The following is a 19,929-nucleotide window of genomic DNA, read 5'->3' as shown; positions in this document are numbered from 1 at the left end:
CCTAAGCCCAGAGTCTGCTTGTGAAAAGAATCTCAAGAAACTAATTTATTTCACATATCATACTGTTCAATATAAAAATTGTAGCTCTCAACAACCGGCAATCACATACTATTCAATCCAGTGACATTTGTCTCCTTGCCCAAGAAACTAGTTTTTCTTTTTCTTTTTTTTAAATTTATTTTTATTAAAGATATTATTTGAGTTTTACATTTTCCCCCCAATCTTGCTTCCCTCCCCCTTCCCCCCCACAGAAAGCACTCTGTCAGTCTTTACTTTGTTTCTGTGTTGTACCTTGTTCCCAATTGGGTGTGATGAGAGAGAAATCATATCCTTAAAGAGAAGTCTAAGAGGTAACAAGATCAGACAATAAGCTTTTTTTTCTAAATTATTTTTTCTTTTTTCTTTTTTTCACTTTATTTTTTATTTTTATTAAAGATATTTCAGTTTTACAATTTTCCCCCAATTTTGCTTCCCTCCCCCACCCCACCCCACAGATAGCACTCTGTCAGTCTTTGTTTCCATGTTTTACCTTGATCCAATTTGGGTGTGATGAGAGAGAAATCATATCTTTAAAGAGAACAGAATTCTCACGGGTAACAAGATCAGACAATAAGACATCTGGTTTTTTTTCCCCTCCAAATTAAAGGGAATAGTCCTTGTACTCTGTTCAAACTCCACAGCTCCTTATCTGGATACAGATGGCACTCTCCATTGCAGACAGCCCCAAACTGTCCCTGATTGTTGCACTGATGGAATGAGCAAGTCCATCAAGGTTGATCATCACTCCCATGTTGCTGTTAGGGTATACAGTGTTTTTCTGGTTCTGCTCATCTCACTCAGCATCGGTTCATGCAAATCCCTCCAGGTTTCCCTGAAATCCCGTCCCTCCTGGTTTCTAATAGGACAATAGCGAAACTAGTGTTTTTCAATGGCTGTCCTTCATACTTAGAATTCTCTCCCTCCTGGCTTCCTTTAAGTGTCAGCTAAAATGCTACCTTCTGCAAGAAGTCTCTCCCAAAGCCCATTCAGTTCTAGCGCCAAAAATCAATACTTTCCATCTACATCACCACCCCCACTTTCAAGGAATTTACATTGAAACCTAGTGTCCCAGGCTTTCCAGAAGTGGTGAACAAATGTGGCCAAGGCTATTGTCCTTTCTCAGTCTTTTCTTCCTCCCAGTAATCAGAAACAAGAGTTTGTATAGTGTAAAGGAAAGATCACTGTCCTGGGAACGGGGGTCCAACTTCTGTTAGCTTCCTATTTGCACTTACTGTTATCCGCCCCCCCCCCCCCCCATTAGACTAGGGACTCCTGGAGCTCGGGAGCTGTCTTTAGTCATTCTTTGATATCTCTAGTTCTTCCTTAGCACGGTACCCGGCCAATAAAGGGCATTTGAATCGTGCCTTACTGTAATGGTGGGTCGGGGTTAGCTGGGAGACCCTCACAAATAAGGGCAGCTCAAAGGGATTTGCAACAAGTAGAGGCAAAAGATTTGTAAAAGGATGATTCGGCCAACACTGCCCCTTTTATCAGGAAAAGCCCTCCGGCTGAGCCCCATCGCCTGGAAAGGGTGCTGACCGGTGGACCCTGGGTCCATGCTGGGATGGGGGAGCCCGCGAGGGATGCAGTCGGGTCTTTTAGTGCCTTTGCCAGGCTAAATCCTGATGCCACCCCTCCCCCCAGCCCCGGCTGCTTTTCGGTTTTGTTTTTGGCCTTTATAAAACGAGAACTTTCCAGGCACCATCAAACCCTTAACCTCCATCTCCCCCGCGGGGTCCGCGGGAGCTGGGGGTGCGGTGGGGTTCGGGTCCTTCCTGGGTCAAGGCGTCCCACAGGTGATGGTCACCCGGGCCAGGGAGGCTGCGGCATCTTAGCGGCAAAGCCAGGACAGCCGGGTGTGCGCTGCCTCCACGTGGCGGGGGGAGGGCTGGGGGAGGGGCGCGGGGTGAGCCTGGGCCCGAAAGCTCTGGGAATGACCGCGGGCGACCGCGGCCATCAGAGAGAAGGGCGCCCGGGGCCAGGCCCAGCCTACCCCTTTAAAAATGGGCGGGCCCGGGGCGGGGAGGCAGGGCCCGTCATGTGACGAGGCCCGGCCTATCGGCCGCGGGGGGAGCGGCCTGTGGGTGGAGTCGGCGCGGGTCTCGGCCGGTCTGAGCGAGTCGGGGGCCGAGGCCGGAGCCGCGGGACCGGCGCAGGAGGACGCAGGCCGCGCCGGGAGGGCCGCTCGTCCCCGCCGGCAGCCCCAGCCGCCGCCGCCATGGGCAGTGAGTACGGGCCCCTCGCGGAGCTTTGGGGCGGCAGGACCCGCGCCCGAGGGGGCACGGCCGGCTGGAGCTCGGCTCCGTGCCCGCCGCCGGCGTCTGTCGGGCTCGCGGCAGCCGCGGGCCGGGTCCACCGGGGGAGGCGTGGCGGGCGCCGCCGGGAAGCCTCCGCCGGGGCCTCGGCCCGCCCTCCGCCCTCGGGGAGCGGGGCCCGGCCCGGGCAGGGCTGCCCGGCGGCCCAGGCCGGAGGGGCGGCGGCGGCGACCCCGGGCAGGAGGGCGGGCGGCGGCGTGGCGGGCCGGCGCCGGTGCGGAGCCCGCCCCCGGCCGCGGCCCCCGGACAAAGAGAGGGGAGCTGCAAGGGCTCAGAGCCCCGGCCGCTCCGCGCTGCCCGCGGCGCCAGGTGTATGGGGTGGCGTGGCCCGGGCCCAGCCAGGGGCCCAGCCAGGGACCCCGCGCCCTGGGCCAGAAGGGGGGACAGGCACCAGGAAGTTACTGCCAAAGCAACAGGATTGACTTAGCCTTGCATAGTGCTTAATGAGTCAGGTCCGACATTTCATTTATTTATTTACTCGTTTACTTATTATACCTTACTTCATTCAGAACTAAGACTACAATAAACACTAAACATTTAAGTAATTTAACGGTGGCATAGTGTTTAATAAGTCTTAATAAGTCAGGTCTTACATTTCATTTATTTATTTACTCATTTACTTATTTATTATACCTTACTCCACTCAGAACTAAGACTACAGCAAACACTAAATGTTTGAGTGATTTAATGGTGGCATAGTGTTTAATAAGTAAGTCAGGTCCTACATTTCATTTATTTACTCATTTACTTATTTATTATACCTTACTTCAGAACTAAGACTACGGCAATTACTAAATATTTGAGTGATTTCATGGTGGATCCACTGGCAAACTTTACTAAATATTCCATGTATGTTACAAAGTAAACCACGTAAGGAAGATGGAAGAAACACAGTCTTATAAATAAAAGTAACAATAGAATTTACATTTATTCCTGATCCAAAGACATACATAAATGCTAAGTTATCTGGATATGTAAGAAGGAAAAAGTATGGGAATATGGGGTGGTTTCCTGATTGTCAAAAAATTTTTTCTCTATGGAAAGGAAACCTTTTAAAGATTTAGCATGGTTCAAATTTACATACTAGTCCAAAATGATTTTCTCCTCTGAGAACTTAGTGATTCCTCTATCAAGGAGCTAAGTGCTATAAAAAAAAGCATGTAAAGTTAAATTGAAAAACTATTGACAGTCCTATTTAATTCTTGACTAACTACAGAATATGATTTCCTGGTGAATAAAAAATAAGCTATGGAACAGATTAAGAGAATACAGGTTCCAAAGCATAGATGGGGAAATTGTAGTAATTAAGACTTTTCTGTGCATTTCAGAATTGTATTACTGTAATAGAGAATGAGTAGGGGGCGGCTCGGGGGCACAGTGGATAGAGCACCAGCCCTGGAGTCAGGAGTACCTGAGTTCAAATCCAGCCACAGACACTTAATAATTACCTAGCTGTGTGGCCTTGGGCAAGCCACTTAACCCCGTTTGCCTTACAAAAAAACCTAAAAAAAACAGAGAGAGAGAAAGGGGGGGGGAGATTAAGAATTCCCCCTCTTTGATTTAATTATCCTTACAAAATTTTGCTTCAGTTATTCTCAGATATTTAGTGTCTCACTTAAAAATACATAGAGAAAAGGAAATTCTAGTACTCAGGTTTAGAGTCCTTGGAATGTCATCCTTTCTAGAAAATTGTACATTTAAACTTGTTCTTTTTTAATTAAAATTTTATTGATAACTTTTTTTGTATTATTTTATTTTCATATTACCCCACTTCTAGCTGTTGAGGTTTCCCATGTTGTGAAGAAACAAACAAAATTAGCCAACATAAGTAGTTATAGATGAGTTTATGTGTGTGTGAATCTGTGTACATATGTATGTATGTATGTATACATATATAAAAATATACATATATATATAAATATATTATATATAGAGAGAGTATATATGCACATTCTCCATTCATAATTTCCCTTTCCTCCCAAATCTACAAGGAAAAGAAAATTTGTATTTTCTTGCTTCTTGGATGCCAAGAATTCAGAAAATTGGGGGGGGGGAGGTTTTTGAGGGTTTTCAGTTCACATTATGGTAGTTAGTTGGTTATATTATCCTTTTAATTCTGTTTCTTTCACTAATTCCTATTCCCTCTCATACTTACCTTTTTAGATGCAACCTCTTAAGACTTTCTCAGGGTTCTGTATTTGCTGTTTTTGAATCACATAGAAAGAAGAAATAGGCTGGATTGAAAAAGCAAAATAAGTAATTTTCGGAATGAGAGAAAACTTGCCCAAATAGAATAATTGCTGCTACTAAATAGCTACTAAATACCCAAAATACTTTGAACCTTTTATTTTCCTTATCTTTCTACCTACTCATAAGACAAGTGAATAGTGCTTAGAATAAAGCCATTTTTTTAATCTTAAAGTATATAAATAAGAGTGAATAAGTTCTAGTTATACTTTATTGGAGCACACCCAACCCTTGGGATGAAGGGATTTTGAGTAAAATAGAAAATAATTCTATTTCTTAAGACTTACTGAGATTCATTCAGTAAGTATTTATTGTCTTACTATATGCCAGATATTATGCCCAGAACTGGAGATAAAAAGACAAAAAAAAAAATCTAACAACTTCTTCCCTGAAACTCAGAGTCTGTGTTGGGAAAGCATCATGAACAAAAATAAATAAATATAAAGTAATATTACATATGGATCTTTTTTGGGGGAAGGCAGCAACCAATAACCCCAGGCTACACAACCTGTAGAAAGTGGCACTTGCTCTAGGTCTTGAAGGAAACTAAGAATTCTTTGAGGTAGAGTTTGTATACTGCAGCTGTAGGTTATAGTGCCTGTGCAACACAGATGGGAGATGGGATGCAAGTGGACCTATTTGACTGGGACATAAAGTACATGAAAGAGTGACATTCAGTAAGTCTGGAAAGGTAGTCTGGAGCCTGGCTGTGAAAGCTTTAACTGCCAAACAGAAGCACTGGAATTTAATTCCAGGGGTCATTGGGACCTGCAAATTTCTTGACTTTCTCAAGCAAAGAGATCCGTGCTTGAAAAAATATCATTTTGGTACCTCTGTGAATTGGTGGATTGGACAGGGGAAAGACCAGTTTGGAGGATATTGGTGTAAGCTAGACAAGAGAGATGAGGAGGCCTCTACTAGGGTAGACTTGAATGGATTTGAGAAATGTTTTAAAAGTGGAATCGAAAAGACTGGGGATTGTGAAGGGAAGGAAAATTTGAGGATGGTTCTGAGATTGCTAGATTGACTGACTATAGAAGGATGGGAGTGTCCTCAACAGAAAGATGAGAAATTAGGAAGAGGGTAGGTTTTGGAGAGCAAGATAATTAGTTCTGTTTTGAATATTTTATTGTGGATGGGTGGACCTGAGAGCTAGTAAGATCTAAGTTCTAGTCTCACCTCTGAAACATCCCTTTTTTAATTGACAGTGGGCAAATTGTTTAACCTCTTGATGTTTTGGACCAGTGGTATCAAACTCAAATAGAAAGGGATCCTTGAAGGGGCGGCTAGGTGGCGTAGTGGATAAAGCACCGGCCCTGGAGTCAGGAGTAACCGGGTTCAAATCAGGTCTCAGACACTTACTTAACCCTGTTTGCCTTGCAAAAAAAAAACCTAAAAAAAAAAAGAAGGAAAGGGATCCTTGTGAATTGCTATTGACTTGGGAAACCACCAATTAACTGATAGTTCTATTATTTATGTTGTATTTTTTTCATTTTGTTAAATATTTTCCATTTACATTTTAATTTGGTTCAGGCCACACTCAGAAGTTTTGTGAGATGCATGTGGCCTGCAAGTTTGACATCTCTATTCTAGTCAGCTGTGTCTGTAAATTGCAAAGACAGTGTATTAGTAGAAATAGTTGCCTCATTTAGGAAGTCATAATTCAGCTAAATCATTGGTCTAGTCCATATTGCCTTCAGATGGAATTGTCCTTTAGGCAGTTTTTGGTGTGTGACTGGAGTTCAAGAGATCCACATGTAATATATAATATAGCTATATTGTATAGCTACATATCTTAACTATGTATCCATCTATTTGCCTGGGTGTCTTTCTATCTATGAATCTTCTGAATATACATAACCAGTGAACCTATAAGAGCTGATGAATTTTAACAAGGTAATGTAGGGAGAAGAGGCCAAAATCAGAGCCCTGGGATATGCCTATTTAAAAGGGGTGCAATAAAAAGCCTATAGAGGAGCAGTTTCATGAAAAAAGCATTGTCACAAAACTCATCAAGTGAATTTTCAGGAGAATCAAAAGCTGCAGAAAGTCTAAAAGGATAGGGATTGAGAAATCATCACATTTGTCAGTTAACCTTAGAGAGGTTTCATTTGAGAGAGAATAATATGGTTAGATAGCTTTTTCTAGAAGTTTGTAAGAGAGGAGAGGAGAGAGACAGGATATTTTCTTGAGAGAATAATAGTCAAGAGAAAGGTTTTTGTTTTGTAAGGATTGGAGTTTTCATTTTTTTTAAATAACTTAATGATGGGATGTTTACTATATGATTGACTTTTAAAGTAACAATAGGCAATATAATAGATACATCTCTGTTAAAACTGGAGTGAAAGTTTTCCTCTTATTTAGCTTGCCAGAATTGTTGTGAGTGGAGGGGTTATTCTAAATTAGATATAAATGTATTTTAGATCTTTATGTATTTTCATTCATTTCTAATAAAATTGCCTATTTTTTTATACTTGTAAATCAAAAGAAACATTTTCATTCTGTTCTCACTGCTATTATCTGGTTGCTGAAAATGTCTGGTATCATATAAATCTTTTGAAATGCAAAATGTAAAGGGATCCTTGTGAACTACATTGAAATGTAAAATGTATATTTTCAGATGTAAAACACAGATAGTTTTCAAACACCTTGGTGCAAAGCACTGTACTCAGCCCTGAAAGAAATACAGTTTAATTACTATGTGATTCCTGCCTTTATCAAGCTTCCTTTTACTAAGAGGAATGGTTGAACTAGAGTATATATATATTTTTTATATTGGAGGCAGAAATAATTGATGCATAGAGCATTTGGGTATTAGAGCAGTTCAGCAAACATTTATTAAGTGCCTGCTTAGTACTAGGTAATAGAATTATAAACAGAGATAAGATCAGTTCTCTTTTGCAAAATTTAGAAATATATACATATATGTGCTACAGTAACTATAATATAGTCTTATAAAACCTTTATTTGACCCTACCCTACCATCAAACAAAAATTCCTTGCTCTTCTTTCCTTTTCCAGGCAAACTCCTAGCAGAAATGTTGTCACTTTCACCTGACAAGGAAGAAAGGGATATCAATAACCAGAAATTTGGGCAAGGGGGGGGGAATGGGAAGATCACATCAGCCATGGGATCTCACAGGAGCATAGGGAAAAGCATAAAAAAGAAGGAAGCCCAACAAGAATAGCAAATAGTCCCTCAAGTAACTGTGGACAGGAGATGACTTTGAGATCAGACTGATCAAGGGAGTGGGAGTCATTATTTTGGAGCACCTGAAAGAAAACTTTTACGATTTTTGAGGTGGCCTCAGACTTGCTCATTAGGAAGATTATTTTGGTAGCAATGTGGAAGATGGATTGGAAAGGGGAGACTCTAGACCCTGGGAGACCAATTAGGAACCTATTACTGTAATCAAAATGAAGAGATGAAGTCCTGAAAGAGTGTAATAACAATAATAACAACAACAATAATAACAATTGCATGCACTTAGCATTTTAAGCTTTTCAGAGTGCTTTTATTGATATTTCATGGATCCTCAAAATAACCCTGGGAGATAGGCACTATTCTGTTCTTTTTATTGATGAAGAAACTGAAGCAGATGGGGTCATACAGCACATATGTGTCTAAGGCTAGATTTAAATTCTAGTCTTCCTGATCCTAGGTCCAGTACTTTAGCCAGTACTAAGTTCCACTAACTATAGAACAAGTACTGGCACTTGGGGTGTGTGTGTGTGTGTGTGTGTGTGTGTGTGTGTGTGTAAGAAGAGAGTAAAGCAAGATTTATGTACAATAACATTCTATTATAAAATTCTAAAAATCTACATTACTGGAAATCTTTACTTTTAATCTTCTGATATTTGGTTGAAAAAAATGTAAAAGGTAAATCTAAACATACTCTCAAACCTTGTAAGGGCTGCCTTTGTAAATACTGACAGCAATTTTTATATAGAGATTGAAACCTAATTATTTGAAAGAATGGACCATTATTAATAGCTATTTTCATCTTGGAAACCTGGATTTACCTACTTATTTAAAAATTGGCTGTGTTAAACATTTGTTATTTTAGAAGCAGCTAGTTAATATTCCTGAATATGTCTGTGAGTTATTGTAGAAAACTGCAAAATAACATGAAACACTGTGTGAAAGTGATTCCATTTCATTAGTTAATGCCTATATTTGTAAGCAGCAACAATGCCTGAAGGTATTGTACAAAACCAATTTCATTTAATTATCTTTTCCCTGAGAATAGTCAAAATAAAACATGTACAAGACCTTGAGTTTGTAAATGGAAAAATTGCCTGACCACATTTAGAACTGTATTGTCAAATTTCATACTAATTTTTTATTTTTTCATACTATTTTTTTAAATAAGAGAAAAAAGCAACATAGAATTGCTTATATAATTTTTCTGCTTCTGATATTTAAATAATTATTTTTACATTTATATCAGAGGGATAATTGAATAAAGAGGCTTTTATTAACTTTTAGTTGCAGACTGACAGTTATATCTAGCATTTTCTTTTACTGATAAGCCAGAGTGAAAGAAAAGACAGATGGCTTTTGCAGTCCTCAGGGCAGATATGGGCATTAATTTATAAAATTTGGAAATAATCATGAACTCTTGGTGAAAGATTAAATTTGACATTCAGATTTAGAGAATGTTTATATTTGATTCTGTACAAAATTATAGCTTCCATCTGAAAAAAACTGGAAGATATTGTAAAATTTTAATATGTTCATACAGTCATTCTTTTCTTTTGACAGTTAAATTTTTAGAAGTTATAAAACCCTTCTGTGCAGTTTTACCAGAAATTCAGAAACCTGAAAGGAAAGTAAGTATAATATCTTGCCCACAAATAGATGATATTTGTATTTCTTGTCCTAATTTTAAGCTGTTGGTCTGTGTTCTTTTTTTTCTTACAATTTTGTGCTACTGTTTGCCCTACTTTAATTTAACCTTGATGGTTCATGTACCCAAAATTATCAGTTCATGTTCTACTTAGATAAAAAAAGAGTTGAAATGTAGACTAATTTGAACAAGTCTAGGCAGATTGTCATATGATTTTTTTTTATTTTATTTATTTATTTTTTAATTCTCATTTTGTACAAATGTGTTTTTTACATTAATAAAATATTCTTAAGAGTAAACAAAATACCCCCACCCATGAATATAGACTTGCTTGGGCGATAAAGGGGAGAGAAAAAAAATTAAAATGAAAAAAATAATAGTAATAATTGTAGGTATGGCCAGGTGGCACAATGGACAGAGCACCAGCCCTGGAGCCACGAGCACCAGACCCCACATCCAGCCCCGTAGACCCAACAATCACCCAGCCGTTTGACATGCAAGCCACCCAATCCCCACTGCCCTGCAAAAACCAAAAAGAAGAAAAAAAAAGACCCAAAATAAAATAAAATAGTAATCATAGTAGGGGTGGCTGGGTGGCAGACAGCACATTGGCCCTTGAGCCAGGAGCACCTGGGTCCAAATCCGGCCTCAGACACCTAAAGATCACCCTGCTATGTGGCCCCAGGCAGGCCACCCAACCCCATTTGCCCTGCACCCTCCCCCAAATAATAATAATAAAAAATGTGCTTCAGTCTTTGTTCCAACACCAACCACTCTGTCATGGGTGGATCGCATTCTTTGTGGTAAGTCCATCGCAAAAGTTGCTTCCATATTTTTCCAACATTGCCATTGCTGATTGCAACTCCCTCCTTTCTTATTTCTCCACTACCATGCACTATATTTTCTCTCTCCTTTCACTCTGACTCTGCTGTAGGGTAGCTGAGTGGCGCAGCAGACAGATCCCTGGTCCTGGGGCCAAGAAGCCCTGTGCCCCCATACCACCCCTTAGGCCCAGAATCCACCTGGCCCTATGGTCCTGGACAGGCCTTCCAATCCCAGCCCCTTGCAAGAAGTAAAAAAGAAAAAATGTGTTATATCTGACCACTCTCCCCCCCGTGGTCGATCCTCTCCTCCTTTATTCACATCCACACCCCTTCCCCCTGCTCCCCCCTCCTTCTTACTCCAGGTGCCTATACCCCATTGAGTATATATGCTGCTTCTTCTCCTAGTCACCTCTGATGAGATCAAAGGTTCCCTCATTCCCCCTTGCCTCCCCCCTTCCATATCATTGCAATAGCTCATTGTAATAAAGAAAAAAACTTCTATGAAATATCTTGGCCTACTCCCCCTCTCCTTTTTCTTTCTCCCATTACATTTCCCTTTTTTTCTATTGACTCCATTTTTACACCATATTTTATCTTCAAATTCAGCTTTCTCCTGTACTTCAACTATAAAAGCTCCCTCTCCCTGCTCTGTTAACTGAGAAGGCTCATATGAGTATTATCAGTGTCATTTTTCTATGCAGGAACACATGCAGTTCATCATCATTAAGTCCCTCATATTTCCCCCCTCTCTTCCAATCTCCATGCTTCACCTGAATCCTGTATGTGAAGATCAAACCTTCTGTTCAGCTCTGGCCATTCCAAAAGGAACATTTGAAATTCCCCTGGTTCATTGAAAGTCCATCTTTTTCCCTGGAAGAGGACATTCAGCCTTGCTGGGTAGTTCATTCTTGGCTCCATTCTAAGCTCTTTTGCCTTCCGGTATATTATATTCCAAGCCCTATGAGCTTCCAGTGTAGTTGCTGCTAAGTCCTGTGTAATCCTGACTGCAGCTCCATGATATTTGAACTGTATCCTTCTGGCTGCTTATAATATTTTCTCTTTGACTTGGGAGTTCTGGAACTTGGCTATAATATTCCTAGGGGTTTGTTTTTGGGATCTCTTTCTCGGGGGGATTGGTGCATTCTCTCCATTTCTATTTTGCCCTCTGCTTCTAGAATATCAGGGCAATTTTCCTGTAGTAATTCTTTGAAAATGATGTCAAGGCTCTTTTCCTGATCATGACTTTCAGGTATTCCAATAATTTTTAAATTATCTTTCCTAAGTCTGTTTTCCATATCAGTTGTTTTTTCAATGAGATATTTCACATTTTCTTCTAATTTTCCATTTTTTTGGTTTTGAAGTATTGATTCCTGATTTCTGGTAAATTCATCAATCTCCCTGAATTCTATTCTTTGTCTGAAGGATTTGTTCTCCTCAGAGAGTTTTCTTATCTCTTTTTCCATCTGGCCAATTCTGCTTTTTAAAGCATTCTTCTCCTCAATAACTTTTTGAACTGTTTTATCCATTTGACCTAAGCTGGTTTTTAGCATGCTATTTTCTTCAGCATTTTTTTGGATTTCCTTGACTAAGCTGCTGACTTCATTTTCATGTTTTTCCTGCATCTCTCTCCTTTCTTTTCCCAGTTTTTCTTCCAACTCCCTCATTTGATTTTCAAAGTCTTTTTTGAGCTCTGTTATAGCCTGAGACCAATTTCTGTTTTTCTTGGAGTCTTTAGATGCAGGACCTTGTGCTTCCTTATCTTCAGACTGAGTGTTTTGATCCTTCTTGGGCTCATATGCAAAATATTTCTCAATGGTCTTCCCCTTGTTTCTCTGCTTGCTCATTTTCCCAGACTGGGCCTGGTTTTGGGGTGCTTCCTGAGCTTTTGGGACACTCCCATAAGGGTCTCAGTGTGTGAGGCTCTATCCTCCCTCCTGGTTTGTGAATGACCATAAGCACCCCCTCTGCCACCAGGCTGAGGTTGGGGGTTCCTTCTGTTCTATGGGGGGGCCTAGACTGAGATCAGGATCTGAATGTGGTCAGAGCCCCAGAGTCCTGTTCCAGGGGCAGAGGACAAAGCTCTGCAGTCTCTCTTCACTCCCCTCCCTCTGCTCAGTGGGCATATGCCCTGGAGGCTCCTGCTTACCAGCTCTGCCTGCTTCTGTTTCAGGATTTGGGCTGCAGAAAGACCAAGCTGCTGGCTGTGTGCCCTGAGGGCTGGGCTCCACGTGCTCACTCTGGCAGAGGTCCCCCTGCTGTTCCCCCACTTTGTGCCCAGTGTTCCCTGGGGTACAGCTTAGGAGACTCCTGTGCTGCTGTGAGCCATGGCTCCCAGCACCCTGGGGCTGCCTCCAGGAGGCTGAAGTTCTTTCACTCTGGCGGGCTGCCCCTCTGACCCCGAGGAGCAGAGCCTTTCTGCTATTTTCTAGGTTACCTTGAGTAGGAGAACTGCCTCACTGGGTGCCTTTGTGGGTTCTGTCTCTGAAAGTTTAGTTAGAGTCCTTAGTTTCAAGTTTTATCAGAGAGTGCCTAAGACTGGATTCCTTCTTGTCGCCATCTTGGCTCCACCCCCCGTCATATGATTTTAAAAGATATTATTTTATTTAGAATCATAACATTTCTTCAAGAATAAAATGAGATCTTTTTCTTTGGTATACCTATCAAGTAATATATAGCAGTATAAAATTATTTAAATGTGTATTCTTATTCTTCTCCAAGACTAGGTCTCCCTATCTCACCTAGGCTGGAAATACTAATTTGCTAATCACAAGACCAGTTGCATTCCCAGTTGGCTTTGATTTGTTCCATTTCTATCCTAGGCTGGTTCACACCTTCTTAGGCAGCCTGTTGACCCACTTGCTCTTGGAGGCTCACCTTGGTGCTGGGTTTTTTGGGTATGAATCTTGAGCAGCTTAGCCCACTGCAACTCAGAATTCCTGAGCTCAAGTTGCCCAGTAAGCTCCCCAATAACAGGAATTTTAAGCATACCCAGCCTATAAATGTTTATTCTTCCTGTTTTGCTTTTCTCATGAATAATAACTGTGGTTAATTATTTTTATCTTATCAAGGATATTCTCTATAATTTTTTTGATCAAAACACTAAATAATGTTTACCTGCAAAATAAATAGCTGGAATTTAGAAATTCATGATCTCAATCTGGTATTCAACCTATGATGACTAAGTTTAATGGTTAAGTTAATGAAGTCTGCTGTATTTTTAAGATTTGAAAAGTAAAAATTATTTCAGATAATTGAAATTCCATTTAATTTTTTTTGTTTGGAAAGTATAACTTTGAAATTTTTCACTTTCATTAAGTTGCATTTGCAATAACAATTGATGTAATTTCTGTTCATTGAAAATAATTGAAAACTGGTATAATGATCCTAAATTGTAGCTTTATTTAGATAGATGACTATTGACTTTAACTTCCTTCATGTAAATAATAATAAAGTATCTCGCTTTATATATGGTATCCATTTTTAAATATGGACTGTCCAGAAATTTGTGCAGAAATATTGAAGGACTAAAGAAAATTAAAAGTAATAGTAATATCTTGCTAGTTTACTATCATTTTGAAAGATTCCTACTTTGACCTAAATTGTTTAATTTGGTTCAAAATAGGCTATCAGGCTATCTAGAATTTGGAAGTCATCATTAATTTAAATGTGTAGTGAAATCTCTTCCTTAGATGGGATGGAAAAGAGTTAAAAGAAGTCAGGATAACTGGCAAAAGATAAATAGAATTTCTGTAAAGTATGTAAAAAAGAACGATTCTCTCAGTGAGCAGATAAAAAATTTTATAGATTTTATTTGTGTGTATTTATATATGTACATGCTCATATTTTGATGTATAAATATATGTGTATCTATATATGTCCTAAAGGAATCTGAGAGCCCTACTCCAACTCTCTTCGGAAACTGGGACTTTTATTTTATCTACAGTTACATACATAGTTGGTTAGTGATAGCTTGATCTAGAATCCAAGTCTGTTGATTGCTAGTTAATGCTTTTTTAGATTGTGCTATCTCAATAAATAAATGATGAATGTAAATTTCATACCTATTGGGTACACTGTGATCAATAGTCTGCACCAAACATGTTTGGCTACCTTGTTAACCAAGGTGTTACTGAGCCATCTCTAACTTGAGCAAGGTAAAGCAGTCCAGAGACAGAGTGCCAGTTATACAGTTAGTGGTTTATTAATTACTTTCTTTATAAGCAGCGAATTTACAATTCATAGTAATTACTCCATTCTTTGGAGCTCCACCTTGCTGTTGTGGATGCAGATATTTTGCGGTTGATCATAAGTGGGAAGTTAGATCATAGAACAATCAGATTTGGGGCTTAAGTGATCTTCCCAGGACAGGCTTACTATGTAGGACAATGCAATGATTATATCACTTGTGACTTCCAAGTTGAAGTCCTGTGGGAATGGCTGAGTTGATTGTTTAGTTTGGGGGTTACAGTACAGTATACTTTATAAATGATACATTTCACTTAACAGGCAAGCACAGTTCAGGGCAGAACCTGTCATGATTAAGTAAATTTCTCTTAGCTACTTTGTTTTCATTGTTTCCCAGGCCTGAAGCCTGCTTTTGAAAAGGATCTCTTAAAACTAAATCATTATTATTATTATTAAATTCATTACACATATAATATTAATCAATATAAAAAATCATAATTCTTGACATTGTCTCTGCACTTCTTTAATCCATATTGAGAGTACAGAGATAAACATATTTAGGTATAAAAATGGATAAGCAAATGCCATGAGCAAACAATATTTATTTTATTTTTCTATGTACTTTTCACCAATTATTAATGTTATCATTTTGCTAAACAATTGATAGACAATTATTTTCATCAATTATTAACATTAATTTTTACTAACTATTCTAGTTTTGTATTTATGTTTAATATTTTATCTTTAAGGCTTTCACTAAAGTCCTATTTCATTGAGTCATTTTGTTATAAAGGTGACCTTGAGGTTTTTTAAATATATCATATTGCTGTGTCATGTCTTTGTATCACAGTCATTTCATTCACTCATTTCCCCAGATTGAATTCTCTTATGACAAAGAAAAAACAATTAAGCAAAAACAGTCAATATAATAACCATATTTAATAAGATGTATAATTTGCTACCCTAGTCTTTTTTACCTCTGCCATGAAAGGGAAGCTATATTTAGTTATCCATTCTTTGGGATTCTGAATAGTATTTTCAGTTACTTAAAAATCCAACTTTTTTAAAAGTGGTATTTTCGAGCTGCTAGTGGCACAGTGGATAGAGCACCAGCCCTGGAGTCAAGAGTGCCTGAGTTCAAATCTGGCCTCAGACACTTAATAATTACCTAGCTGTGTGGCCTTGGTCAAGCCACTTAACCCCATTGCCTTGCCCCCCCCCCAAAAAAAGTGGTATTTTCGGGGCAGCTAGGTGGCGCAGTGGATAGAGCACTGGCTCTGGAGTCAAGAGAACCTGAGTTCAAATGTGGCCTCAGACACTTAATAAATATCTAGCTGTGTGACCTTGGGCAAGCCACTTAACCCCATTGCCTTGCAAAAACCTTTAAAAAAAAGTGGTATTTTCATTGTAGTTATATCTGTAATCTATCTGTTCTTTTGTTTTGAACTCATTTATCATTTATTACCCTACATTATAAGTTTTATATGGTATAGTTTTTTCTTTTTAGTTTATTTATTTAATATTATTACAATAATCTTGTTATGAGAGTAAACATACCCCCCCGTGCGCGCACGCGCGCGCGCGCACACACACACACACACACACACACACACACACACGAAAATAAGAAACGTCAAGAATAGTGAGAGAGAAAAAATGTACTTCAGACTATGTTCAGATTCCAGTGGCTCTGTCTCTGGGATGAGTTGCCTTCTTTATCATAAGTCCACCAAAGAAGTTACTTCAATATTTTCCCCACAGTTGCTATTACTAGCTGTATTTCCCTCCATTCTATTCCTTCCCACTCTCGTTTCTCTCTCTCTCTCTCTCTCTCTCTCTCTCTCTCTCTCTCTCTCTCTCCCTCCCTCCCTCTCCCTCCCTCTCCCTCCCTCCCTCCCTCCCCCCCATCCCTGTTCAAAAGTGTGTTGTAGTTTCTGTCCTCTCCCTCAATGTTCCCTCTCTTCTTTTGCCTATTTGCTCCCCCTCCCCTCCCCATTCCCCCTTATTCCATCCCTTTCTTCTCATTTTTCTCTAGGGCAAGATAGATTTCTGTACCCTATTAAGTATGTATATTATTTCCTCTCTGAGCCATTTCTGATGAGAATGAAGGCTCACTCATTCCCCCTCACCTTCCCCTGTTATACTCCATTGAAAGCTTTTTCTTGACTTCTATGTGAAATATCTTAGCCCCTTCTTCCTTGCCTTTCTCCAGTACTTTCCTTTATCATCCATTGACTCTATCTTTTTACTATATTATACCATTATATTCAGCTCTTTCCTGTGCTTTGTCTATATATGCTTCTAACTGCTCTTATAAATGAGAAAGTTCATATGAGTTATCAGTGTCTTCCTCCCATGCAGGAATACAGTTCAACATCATTAAGTTATTCATAGTTAGTCCTTCTCGTTCACCCTCTCTGGGGTTCACTTAAATCCTGTGCTTGTAGATCAAACTTAATGTTCAGCTCTGGTTGTTTCAATAGGAAAGTTTGAAAATCTTCTGTTTCAGGGGCAGCTAGGTGGCGTAGTGGATAAAGCACCGGCCTTGGAGTCAGGAGTACCTGGGTTCAAATCTGGTCTCGTACACTTAATAATTACCTAGCTGTGTGGCCTTGGGCAAGCCACTTAACCCTGTTTGCCTTTCAAAAACCTAAAAAAAAAGTCTTTCGTTGAAAGTCTGTCTCTTGGGATCTCTTTCAGGAGGTGGATTCCCTCAATTTTTATTTTACCCTCTGCTTCTAGGGTCTCAGGGCAATTTTGCTGTATTATTTCTTGAAAAATGAAGTCTAGGCTCTTTCCCTGGTTGTGACTTTCAGGTATCCCAATAATTTTTAAATTATCTCTTCTGGATCTGTTTTTGAGGTTGGTTGTTTTTCCAATGAGATATTTCACATTTTCTTTCAGTTTTTGTGGTTTTTCTGGAATGGTTTTATTTCTTCCTGATGTCTTGAAAAGTCATCAGCTTCCTTTAGTTTCATTCTGCATTTGAAGAATTTATTATCTTTTTGTTTTTTTAAGGCTTTTGCACGGCAATGGGGTTAAGTGGCTTACCCAAGGCCACACAGCTAGATAATTATTAAGTGTCTGAGGCCGGATTTGAACTCAGGTACTCCTGACTCCAGGGCCGGTGCTCTATCCACTGTGCCACCTAGCCACCCCTAAGAAGTTATTTTCTTCAGAGAGCTTTTTTTATCTCCTTTTCCAGCTGGCCAATTCTACTTTTTTTAAAAAAAATATTTTATTTGTTTTCCAATTATATACAATAGTAAATTATACCCATCATTTTTTCAAGGCTCTGAATTCTACAATTTTTACCCCCTTCCTCCCTTCCCTCCCCCCTGAAGACTGTCTGACAGTCTCTACATTGTTTCCATGCCATACATTGATGTAAATTGAATGTTATAAGTATAAATATAAACTCCCTCCCCCCAAGAAGATGGGAAACCTCAAGAATAGAGAGAGAAAAATATTGTATTTCAGTCTGTGTTCAGATTCCAATGGGTCTGTCTCTGGGGTGAGTTCCTTTCTTTATCATAAGTCCACCAGAGAAGTGCTTCTATATTGCTCCCCCTCCCCTGATAACTCATATGAACTTTCTCATTTATAAGAGCAGTTAGGAGCATATATAGACAAGCACAGGAAAGAGCTGAATATAATGGTATAATATAGTAAAAAGATAGAGTCAATGGATGATAAAGGAAAGTACTGGAGAAAGGCAAGGAAGAAGGGGCTAAGATATTTCACATAGAAGTCAAGAAAAAGCTTTCAATGGAGTTTAACAGGGGAAGGTGAGGGGGAATGAGTGAGCCTTCATTCTCATCAGAAATGGCTCAGAGAGGAAATAATATACATACTTAATAGGGTACAGAAATCTATCTTGCCCTAGAGAAAAATGAGAAGAAAGGGATGGAATAAGGGGGAATGGGGAAGGGAGGGGGAGCAAATAGGCGATACAGCTTTTATCTCCACTCTATTCCTCCCCACTCTCATTTATTCTATTCTTTCTCTTCTTTCATCCTGGCCCTGTCCAAAAGCGTGTTACATCTGAGTACCCACTCCCTTTATCTTCCCTCTCTTCCGTCACCTGTTCTCCCTTTCTCCCTCATCCTGTCCCTTTTCTCCCATCCTTCTCCAGGGCAAGACAGATTTCCTCACCCTATTAAGTGTTTATGCCATTTCCTCCCTGAGCCATTTCTGATGAGAGTGAAGGTTCACTCATTCCTCCTTGCCTTCCCCCCTCTCCTCCATTGAAAAAGCTTTTTTTTTTGACTCTTATGTGAAATCTCTCAGCTTTTTCTTCATCTCCTTTTCCTTTCTTCCAGTACTTTCCCCCATTGCCCATTGACTCCATCCCTTTACCATATCATAACATATTCCACTCCTTCCTATGTCCTATCTATATATGTTCTTTCTAATTGCTCTTATAAATGAGAAAGTTCATATGAGTTATCAATATCTTCTTCCCGTGCAGGAATACAAACAGTTCAATACAAACATCATCAAGTTCCTCATATTTAGTCCCTATTTTCCACTCCCTTTATGGTTCACCAGAGTCCTGTACTTGGAGATCAAACTTTCTGTTCAGTGCTGGTCATCTCGTTAGGAAAGTTTGAAATTCCCCTGTTTCATTGAAAATTCATCTTTTCCCCTGAAAGAGGCTGTTCAGTTTTGCTGGGTGATTGATTCTCGGTTGTAAACCGAGATCTTTTGCCTTCTGGAATATCATATTACAATCCTACGAGCCCTTAATGTAGATGCTGCCAGATCCTGTGTAATCCTGACTATAGAGCCTTGGTAGTTGAATTGTCTGTTTCTGGTAGCTTTTAGAATTTTCTCTTTGATTTGGGAGTTTTGGAATTTGGCTATAATATTCCTGCAAGTTTTTCTTTTAGGATCTCTTTTAGGGGGTGACTGGTGAATTCTCGCAATTTCTATTTTACCCTCAGCTTCTAAGATCTCAGGGCAATTTTGCTGTATTTATTTTTTAATTTTTTTAATTTTTTAATTTTTTGTTTTTTATATTTAATATTTATTCTCATTTTGTATGAAGAATTTTTTTATACATTAATAAAATATTCTTGTTTAAGAGTAAACTAAATACCCCCTCCACCCAAAAAATATACTCGCTTGAGTGATAAAGTAAAGGGGAGAGAAAAAAAATTCAAATTAAAAAGAGAAAATATACTAGTAATAATTGTAGGTCTGGCCAGATGGCGCAATGGACAGAACACCAGCCCTGGAGCCAGGAGCACCCGAGCCCATATCTGGCCCCGTACATCCAACAATCATCCAGCTGTGTGACCCAATGCAAGCCACCCCAACCCCACTGCCCTGCAAAATCCAAAAGAAAAAGAAAAAAAAAGACCCAAAATATAATAAAATATTAATAATAGTAGGCGTGGCTGGGTGGCAGATAGAGCACTGGCCCTTAAGCCAGGAGCACCTGGATCCAAATCCGGCCTCAGACAT

At 39.6% G+C, this 19,929-nt stretch overlaps 1 protein-coding gene across 1 annotated transcript in view; it reads left to right on the top strand.

The window, feature by feature from the left end:
• The first annotated feature begins 2,098 nt into the window (after positions 1–2,098).
• SEC61A2 (SEC61 translocon subunit alpha 2) overlaps positions 2,099–19,929 on the top strand; it is a 57,758-nt gene continuing 39,927 nt past the window's right edge. The window contains exons 1-2 of the mRNA XM_074194120.1: positions 2,099–2,264; positions 9,367–9,434. Coding sequence (XP_074050221.1) covers positions 2,258–2,264; positions 9,367–9,434 — 75 coding nt within the window. The 5' untranslated portion in view covers positions 2,099–2,257. The remainder of the gene's footprint in view (positions 2,265–9,366; positions 9,435–19,929) is intronic.

This window comes from Macrotis lagotis, chromosome 7 (assembly GCF_037893015.1).
Source record: "Macrotis lagotis isolate mMagLag1 chromosome 7, bilby.v1.9.chrom.fasta, whole genome shotgun sequence".
NCBI lineage: Eukaryota > Metazoa > Chordata > Mammalia > Peramelemorphia > Peramelidae > Macrotis > Macrotis lagotis.
The sequence above is the reverse complement of the archived record's forward strand: the minus strand, read 5'-3'. Positions and strand labels throughout refer to the sequence as shown.